Genomic DNA, 9,889 nt, shown 5'->3' on the forward strand with positions numbered 1-9,889 from the left:
AGTCAATTTTGGATAAAAAGGCAAGAGGTTCCCAGGTTCCAAGACTCAAACTGCCCTGTCACTGGGATTAAAGCTTAAGTTGTACAGATGAGTCATGAAAAGAATTCAGCTTCTGTTTATCAACATCTTCCTGCCATCTCTCTCTCTGTGTATCTCTTTTTTTCCCCTCAGTTGTGAGGCCTGAATTCCGGGCCAGGACTCTGTTCCTCAGCTCTTCAGCTCAGGGCTAGCGCTCTACCACTTGAGTCAAGTGCCACGTCCCATTTTCTGAGTGGTTTATTGGAGATATGAGTCTCACAGACGTCCCTGCCCAGGCTGGCTTTGAACCATGATCCTCAGATCTCAGCCTCCTGCATAGCTAGGATTGAGCTACTGACACCCGGCTCTGCCATCTCTCCTTCAAGTACTAAATTTGTGTCAGAAAGACGAAAGGAGTGACATCTATCAAGATGCATTGCATTTATTTGTTGATAGTAACTCCCTCATACAACTACTTAAATACAAGTATAATAATAAGAGAAAACCAAACATACCATTTTCCTTGACTGTTCAGAGTTGTAAGATTCAAATCCAAATTCCTGAGAGGTTTCCCAGTTTGCAAAATGGGGAATGGTCTGAATGTCTAAAAAGAAAATGTAAGATATACAAATAGAATACTCTGACCAATCAAGGTTCAATCAAAAACCAAAGCACTTCTCCTGGAGCTGGGAAGGTAGTTCAGTGGTAGAGTGCTTGCCTTGCATGCATGAGGCCCTGGGTTCGATTCCTCAGCACCACATAAGCAGAAAAAGCCTGAAGTGGCACTGTGGCTCAAGTGGTAGAGCACTAGCCTTGAGCTGAAGAGCTGAGTAACAGCACACAGGCACAGAGTTCAGGCCCCAGGACCAACAAAACAAAAAACAAAAAATAACTATCCTGCACAAGTGAAGTCCATGTAACTCCACCAATAACTTCACAGGTAAATTCTAACACAGCTGAGGATTACAAATCAGAGCAGCAATGCTGAATCAACGTCAGGAGCTATAGTAAATGAGGGGTGGAGAGAGGCATAGCTGGTTTGCCTTGCAATCATGCTATGGCCCCTCCCTGGGCACCATTCCTAAGGATCCTCAGCCAGTGAACAGAAGCAAATGTCTACATTAGGAAGAGGCCTGTGCAGAGGTGGCTATGCAAACCTGTATTTGAAACCAGAAGGTAAGGTAAAATGTTTGCACTAATTAAACAGTATATAGTTGGGTGCCAGTGGCTCTCACCTGCAATCCTAGCTACTTGGTAGACTGAAATCTGAGGATCTCAGTTCTATGCTAGCATAGGCAGGAAAGTCTGTGACCTTTTATCTCCAACTAACCACCAAAATGCTGGAAGTAGACCTGTGGCTCAAGTGGTAGAACACTAGTCTTGAGCAAAAAAGCTGAGACAGTGCTCAGGTCCTGAGTTCAAGCCCCAGGACTGGCATCAAAAAACAAACGAACAAAAAAGTGTATAAACAAATTCCTACCTTGATTTTGACTATGCTTGAGTTTCCCCAGGGCACCTGCCAATGATGAAACTTCACACTTGTATGGAATCACAGTTAGAAACTTCCCATGTAACATAAACAAAACTTCTCCATAATACCAGAGCTAGAAAACAAAACAATGTAAATTTTTCCTCTTCTAAAACCTGACTCAATAGTCTTATAACAATAACTTACTGTATAAGCTAAGTATAATACAAACAATGCAAATTCAGTCAACTTTTCAAAATAATATAATATGCATAACTTACTACTAGCTAGGGTCAAGTCTCAATAAATCATAATTTAAAGGGTATTTTCAGTTTTGGTAGTACTGGTGATTGCTGGGCAGAATGGGAGGTCAGGGTGCTCTACCACCTGAACTATGCCTCCAGCCCCCTTTTGCCTTGGCCTATTTTCACAGTAAAGTCTTACTTTATGCCTGGGCAGGCCTAGGCTGTCATCCTCCTACTTGTATTTCTGTGCTACTGGAGATAACAGGCAAATGCTACTGTACCCATGTTTCCCCACACCTGAGATAGAATCTCTTCAACTTCTTTTTTGCCAGGGCTGGTGTAGAACCTTGATCCCCGATCTGTACCTCACAGCTAGTTCATAGTCTTGAGCCACACAGCCTACTTTTTTTTGTTATTGCTGTTGCTGTTTCTGAGACAGGGCCTCACTATAGCCCACACTGGCTTGAAACTTGGGTTATATAGCCCAGCTTGGACTTAAACTTGTACTCATCCTGCTTTGGGAGTTCTGGGATTTTAGGACTATGTTAATGTGATTGGCTCTCAGTGTTTCTATGTTATGATTCCAAAGATCAGATTGTAAAGAAAAAACAGGTTTTTAAACACAAGCTTAAAGGACTAAAGAAACACAAAACAAGTTTGTTAGAGTACAACTGTGAATTGTTTATTTTGTTAAAATCAGTTGTTAAATATAAATTATAACTTAATTTTAAGCTGAGAAAACTGGAATTACTCTCATTAAATCAATACTTGGGATTGGGAAGGTGGCTTAGTGGTAGAGTGCTTGCATGAGGCCCTGGATTCCATTCCTCAGCACCACATAAACAGAAAAGGCTTGAAGTGGCACTAGCTTTGAGCTGAAGAGCTGAGGGACCAGGCCCAGAGTTCAAGCCCCAGAACCGACCAAAAAAACAAAAACAAAAAATAATATTCTAATACCCAAATTACTGTTTTATTTATATACCAATATTTCCCAGACAGTAAATGAAGTAAACATTCTGACTCACTGCTAGGCACTGTAAGTATAAAAGAGTTCAACCAAGAACCCTAGCTTTATGAAGTTAGTTCTATTTAAATTTTAATTCTTTTTTTTGGGGGGGGTCCAGTCGTGGGGCCTGAACTCTGGGCCTGGGCGCTGTCTCTCAGCTCTTCAGCTCAAGACTAGCGCTCTACCACTTGAGCCACAGTGCCACTTCCGGCTTTTTGGTGGCTTATTGGAGATAAGAGTCTCCCTGAGTTTCCTGCCGGGGCTGGCTTTGAACCAAGATCCTCAGATCTCAGCCTCCTGAGTAGCTAGGATTATAGGCGTGAGCCACTGGTGCCTGGCTAAAAGGTGTAGCCCAGGCTGGTCTCAAACTCATGGTCCTCCTCTGCCTCATCCTCCTCGTTGATTACCAGTGTGCGCCATCAGGACCGGCCGTAAAACTCTTATCTCCAATAAACCACCAGAAAAAACCAGAAGTGGCACTGTAGTTCAAGTGGTAGAGCATTCGCCTTGAGCTGAAGAGCCGAGGGACAGTTCCCAGGCCCAGAGTTCAAGCCCCACAACCGAAAAAAAAACTTTGGGGAGTACTGGGGGTTGACTCAGGGGCTCAAGCTTGTGGGCAGGTGTCCCACTGCTGATCCACAGCCCTAGTCCTTTTCCGCACTGGTTACTTTGTTTAGACAGTCTTGCCCAGGTACATGCCTATGCGGCGATCTTCTTTCCTGCCATCGTTGGGATGACAGATGCTCACCATCACACCCAGCTTCTTACGATGGGCATCTTGCAGACTTTTTTTTTTTGCCGAAGTTAGGCTAGAACCTCCATCTTCCTGATATCAATTTCTCATGCTGTAGGTTGACAAGTTGGTCAAGAAGGGGATCTTAAAGGGCTGGGAAGGTGGCTCAGTGGTAGAGCGCTTGCCTTGCATGAGGCCCTGGGTTCGGTTCCTCAGCACCACATAAGCAGAAAAAATAAAAAGCCAGAAGTGGCTCTGTGGCTCAAGTGGTAGAGTGCTAGCCTTGAGCTGAAGAGCTAAGGAATAGCTCCCAGACCCAGAGTTCAGGCCCCACGACCAGACCCCCAAAAAGAAGGGGATCTTACAAACTTTTCTGTCCAAGCTGGTCTTGGCCACAAGCCTCCCAATCTCAGTCTTCCAGGTAGCTAGGACTATGGGTGTGAGCCACTCGTGCCCAACTAAAAAAATTTTTTAATTTACTTTAATCAAAGTTAGGTCTGTAGGGAGATCTTTTCCTTCACAATATTTATGGATAGCAAAATAACACAATTTGGCTTGGTGCAGTGGCACACAATAATAATCCCAGGACTCTGGGGCTTAAAGCAAGAAGTTTGAAAGTTCAAGGCCAGCTTGGGTTTCATACTGATACCCTGTCTCAAAAAAATAAAACCAAATTTGAAAAAAATCCTCAAGAGAAAAAAACTTACTTGTCCACTGGTCCCTTGTGGTAACTCTTTTGAAGTCTGTAAAGTTTGAAATTTTATGTTCCATATGGAAAGGCATTCTAAAAAATAAGACAAACTCAGAAATAGTTTGAAGAATACATACATCATATCTTGGGGAAGGGGAAAGCATCAGAGTAAAGACCGAAGTATGATTTAATTAAGTATAAAATGAGCAATAAATACTACAACTAGCCTGGAAGTTGGACAATGGGAGAGGACATGGCAAGAAGTACCCCTGGCAGGTGAGAATGGAGGAAAGGTAGGAGGTCTTATCAATTACATGTGAATCTGTAAGTTGAAAAAAGACAGCATTCCTGCACAAAGCAATCTATAGATTCACTGAATCCATATCAAAATTCCAAAGGCCAAGGAAGATAAGCAGGACTAGAGGGGATGAACAGGATCAATGTATGGAAAGGTCATGATGAAACCCTTACTATGTACAATCTAAGGAAAAATTTAAAAATACTCCTTTTGCAGGGTGCCAGTGGCTCAGGACTGTAATCAATCCTAGCTATTCAGGAGGCTGAGATCTGAGAATCACGGTTCAAAGCCAACATGGGAAGGAAAGTCTATGAGACTCTTACCTCCAATAAACCATAGAGAACTGGAAGTGGAGCTGTGGCTCAAGTGGTAGAGTGCTCGCCTTGAGCTGAAGAGCTCAGGGACAGACCCTGAGTTCAAGCCCCATTACTGACCAAAAAACAAAAACAAAAACAAAAACCACAAAACTTCCAAGAGCTCAAATAACTAAAGCAATCCTGAAAAGGAATAAAACTAAGTTCGTTATGGTGCTGTGTGCTTGTAAACCCACAACTTGGTAGGACTCAAGAGTTCAAGGCCAGCTTTGGACATTTTTTTTTTCCGTGTTGGGGTAGAGGGAGAGTTAGAAGACTTGACATTCTCTGATTCACAGTGTCACAAATACTAGGTAAGCAATCTATCACTTGAGCTGTAGCTCCAACATCTTTTTTTTACTTTCTGAAACAGGGTCTTGCATTAGCGTATCCAGGCTGGCCTTGAATCTGCAATCCTTCTAGCTAGGCCTCCAATACATACAATTACTGGGGAACAATCACTATTTGAGGTCTTTTGTGAGACAAAGTCTTGATCTGTAGCCTAGGCAGGCTCTGAACTATGAGTCTAGGTTGACCTGCTATCTGAAATATAAAGAAAACACAAAGAAAAATTTGTTGAGTATAATAACTCATGTCTGTCTTACGAGCTATGTGGGGAAGTACAAATAGGAGGATCTTAGTCCAGGCTGGTCCTAAGATACTATTAAAGACAAAAACAAGGGGCTGGGAAGGTGGCTCAGTGGTAGAGCACTTACCTTGCATGCTCGAGGCACTGGGTTCGATTCCTCAGCACCACATAAGTAAAAATCCGGAAGTGGCACTGTGGCTCAAGTGGTAGAGCGCTAGCCTTGAGCTGAAGAGCTGAAGGACAGAGCCCAGGCCCAGAGTTCATGCCCCACGACCGGACCCAAATAAAAAAAACAAAAACAAAAAACTAAAAGCTGGTGGCCAGTGGCTGACGCCTGTAACACTAGCTACTCAGGAGGCTGAGATCTGAGGATCTTGGTTGAAACCAGCCCATGCAAGACAGTCTGTGAGACTCCTACCTCTAAGCACCAAAATTCTGGAAGTGGAGCTGTGGTTCAAATAGAACATTAGCCTTGAGAAAAAAAGCTCAGACAGCATTCAAGCCCTAAGTTCAAGCCCCAGGACTGGCACACACATGTACACGTGAGTGTGTGCGCATGCGCATACACATACACACACACACACACACACACACCACCACCACCACCACCACCACCACCACCACCACCACCACCACCACCACCAAAATAAAAACAAACAGGAGCAGCAATAGAAGAAAGAATTGGGGAAAAAACTAATGGGAATTGTATCTCATAAGGGACCCTAAAAATCAACAGCAAAGACAAACAACCAAACAACCAGCCAGGCATGGGGGGCTTAGACCTGTAATTATAGCTACTCAGCAAGCTAAGGTCTGAGAATCATGGTTCAAAGCTAACCTAGGCAGGAAAGTACGTGAGACTCTTATCTCTAATAAAGTATCAAAAAAGGGCTGGGAAGGTGGCTCAGTGGTAGAGCGCTTGTCTTGCATGTCTGAGGCCCTGGGTTCGATTCCCCAGCACTACATAAGCAAAAAGAAAAAAGTTGGAAGTAGCACTGTGGCTTAAGTGGTAGAGTGCCAGCCTTGAGCTGAAGAGCTGAGGGACAGCGCCCAGGCCCAGAGTTCAGGCCCCACGACCAGACCCAAAAAATAAATAAAAATATCAAAAAGCCAGGGCTGGGAAGGTGGCTCAGTGGTAGAGCGCTTGCCTTGCATAACTGAAGCCCTGGGTTCGATTCTTCAGCACCACATAAGCAAAAAGGAAAAAGGAGGAAGTGGTGCTGTGGCTCAAGTGGTAGAGCGCTAGCCTTGAGCTGAAGAACTGAGGGACAGTGCTCAGGCTCAGAGTTCAGGCCCCACGACCGGACCCAAAAAAAAAAAAATCAAAAATCCAGAAATAGAGCTATGGCTCAAGTGGCAGAGTGCTAGTCTTAAGCACAAAAGCTTAGGGACAACACCTAGATTTGAGTTCCAAATCCCAGGACTACCTTTTCAAAATGATTTGTTGAATGGTTAAAAAAGACAATTAACCCAAATTAAAAAAAAACAACAAAAAACAAGCAAAGCTGGTGCGGGTGGCTCACACCTGTAATCCTAGCTACTCAGGCTGAGATCTGAGGATCAGGGTTCAAAGCCAGCCAGGGCAGGAAAGTCCGTGAGACTCTTATCTCCAATAAACCACTGGAAAACTGGAAGTATTGCTGTGGTGGTAGAGTGCTCTCCTTGAACTGAAGAGCACAGGGGCAGTACCCAAGCCCAGAGTTCAAGCCCCATAACCGACAAAAAAAAAAAAAAAAAACAAGCAAAAGAGGGAATGCAGAGTGTGTGTAGCTGAATAGGAGAAGGACTGTCTAATATATGTGAGGCCCTATGTGTGGTGTTACAGGCCGCTAATAAAGGATTTGGAAAACTAAGGCAGGAGGATCTTTGGGGTTTTTTTTGGGTCCGGTCGTGGGGCCTGAACTCTGGGCCTGGGCACTGTCCCTTAGCTCTTCAGTTCAAGGCTAGCGCTGTACCACTTGAGCCACAGCACCACTTCCGGCTTTTTTTCTTTTTGCTTATGTGATGCTGAGGAATCGAACTCAGAGATTCATGCATGCAAGGCAAGCGCTCTACCACTGAGCCACCTTCCCAGCCCTGACAGGAGGATCCTGAACTTGAGTCCAGTCTGTGCTAATAAAACAAGTACCAGAATAGCCTGGGCTATGTAACAAGACATGGTCGCAAAAAACAAAGTAAAAAGAAAAATTAAGTTACAAAAATGACCAAGAGATTGAATAGGAATGGTAATAAAGAAAGCCAGACATGGCAGTACACATCTGCAATCCCTGCACTTAGAAGGCTGAAGCAGGATCAGCAGTCAGAAGCTAGCCTGGCTACATAGTGAGACTGTCTCAAATCAAAGAAAAAGAAAAAAGAAATGAAAAACTAAAGGGAAAGCCAAGGGGTAAAGGACTTTGCTATGCATTCATTTACCCTTAGAAACTGGCAGAGGAGGCCCGAGGACTGCCATGTGATCTGAATCCAGGGCAGTGAGTCCAACACCATTTCGAGCACCCCCCGTTACAACAGTCTTGAGCAACAATGAACTAACGACTCGCTGGTCTTTTTCCGTGTCGCTTGAATATATTGGTAGCAAGGTTTCATATATGCATCCATCACAGCCTGTTGGAAAAAAGTACTGTTTACAAGTGGATAAGGACATGTCATTATCTATTAGTTAAATGTATTCAGTTTTTTGTAAGATTTCACTAATTCAATAAAAAAAACAGTATCACTGTAATGCCTTCTATTAAATAATACAGAAATGTGTGTACGCACATGCGCACCTCTGTATAGTAAATATGATCAAAGTCCATTACACTCATGTTTGAAAAACAATAAAATCTATTTTTTTGTACAATTAGTTAATATATATACTAGTATAGTTCTGAATGTCAGATGCTGGTAGCTCATGCCTGTAATCCTAGCTACTCAGGAGGCTAAGATCTGAGGATCAGGATTTGAAGCCAACCCAGGCAGAAAAGTCTGTGTGAGACTCTTATCTCCAATTAATCACTCAAAAACCAGAAATGGTGCTGTGGCTCAAGTGGTAGAGCCCTAGCCATAAGCGCAAAGAGACTCAGGGACAGTGCCCAGGCCCTGAGTTCAAGCCCTACAATGTGGGGGGGGGGAGGGGGGGAGGGATCAGCTGGATGATGGTGGCTCATGCTTGTAATCCTAGCTACTCAGGAGGCTAAGATTTGAGGATCTTAGTTCAAAAACCAGTTGGGGCAGAAAAGTCCATGAAACTAGCCACCAGAAAAGCAAAAGTAGAGCTGTAGCTAAAAGTGGTAGAGTGCTAGCCTTAAGCAGAAAAGCTCATGGACAGCAACCAGGCCCTGAGTTCAAGCCCAATGGCTGGAAGGAAAAAAAAAAAAAGAATGAAAATAAGGAATATGGAAATGGAGGAATAGCTCAAGTGGTAGAACACCAGCAAAAGAAGTGGTGGAACAAGAGCAAAGGTGTGGAGTTCAAGCCCACGCTGGCTTATAATTAATAACACTAATAAAATAGGGACTGTCAGATAGTGCAAGACTACAGTAGCAGCACTCAAGAAGCAAAGATAGGAGGATATCAAGTTTGAGAAAAGTTTACATTAACAATGAGACTCTGCCTCAAAATACTAACAGTCAGGCACTGGTGACTTATGCCTGTAATCCTAGGTACTTAGGAGGTTAAAACCTAAGGAGCTTACGTTCGAAGCCAATATGGGCAGGAAAGTCCATGAGACTCTTATCTCCAATTAACCACTGAAAAGCTGAAAAGCAGAGCACTAGCCATGAACACAAAAGTTCAGTACAGTACCTAGGTCCTGTGTTCAAGCACCAGGACCAAGAAAAAACAATTCTGCCAGGCACCAGTGGCTCACACCTGTGAGCTATTCAGGAGACTGAGATCTGAGGCTTGTGGTTTTGCAGGCAGCCATGTCTGGAAGGCCCATGAGACGCTTATGTCTAATTAATCACAGAAAGAGCCCAAAATGGCACTGTGGTCCTTGAGCAAAAAGGAGCTCAGGGACAGTGCCCAAACCCAGAGTCCAAGGGCCCAGGACCAGCAAAAACAAATAAACAAAACTTTAAAGGTTATGAATGGCTGGGTACTGGTGGCTTACACCTGTAATTCTAGCTACTCAGGAAGCTGAGATCTGAGATTCAAAGCCAGCCCAGGCCAGAATGTCCGTGAAACTCTTATCTCCAATAAACTACTCAGAAAACCAGAAGTAGCACTTTGGCTCAAGTGGTAGGTAGAGTGCTAGCCTTGAGCTGAAGAGCTGAGGGACAATGCCCAGGTCGAGTTCAAGCCCCACAACTGACCAAAAAATAAAGGTAATGGATATAGCTCAGTGGTAGAGTGCCTACTTAACACGCACATGGTACTAGGTTCACTCTTAGTACCATAAGAAAACAAATGAGGGGCTGGGAAGGTGGCTCAGTGGTAGAGCGCTTGCCTTGCATGCCTGAGGCCCTGGGTTCAATTCCTCAGCACCACATAAGCAAAAAGAAAAAA

The 9,889-nt window shown here is 43.9% G+C and overlaps 1 protein-coding gene across 1 annotated transcript in view; it reads right to left on the minus strand.

The window, feature by feature from the left end:
• The window catches only part of Nol11 (nucleolar protein 11), a 28,324-nt gene that overhangs the window by 10,561 nt on the left and 7,874 nt on the right, over positions 1-9,889 (minus strand). The window contains exons 4-7 of the mRNA XM_013036609.1: positions 7,817-8,005; positions 4,178-4,254; positions 1,499-1,622; positions 534-622 (exon numbers count right to left, since the gene is read on the minus strand). Coding sequence (XP_012892063.1) covers positions 534-622; positions 1,499-1,622; positions 4,178-4,254; positions 7,817-8,005 — 479 coding nt within the window. The remainder of the gene's footprint in view (positions 1-533; positions 623-1,498; positions 1,623-4,177; positions 4,255-7,816; positions 8,006-9,889) is intronic.

This window comes from Dipodomys ordii, unplaced genomic scaffold (genome assembly GCF_000151885.1).
Source record: "Dipodomys ordii isolate 6190 unplaced genomic scaffold, Dord_2.0 Scaffold7, whole genome shotgun sequence".
Lineage (NCBI taxonomy): Eukaryota > Metazoa > Chordata > Mammalia > Rodentia > Heteromyidae > Dipodomys > Dipodomys ordii.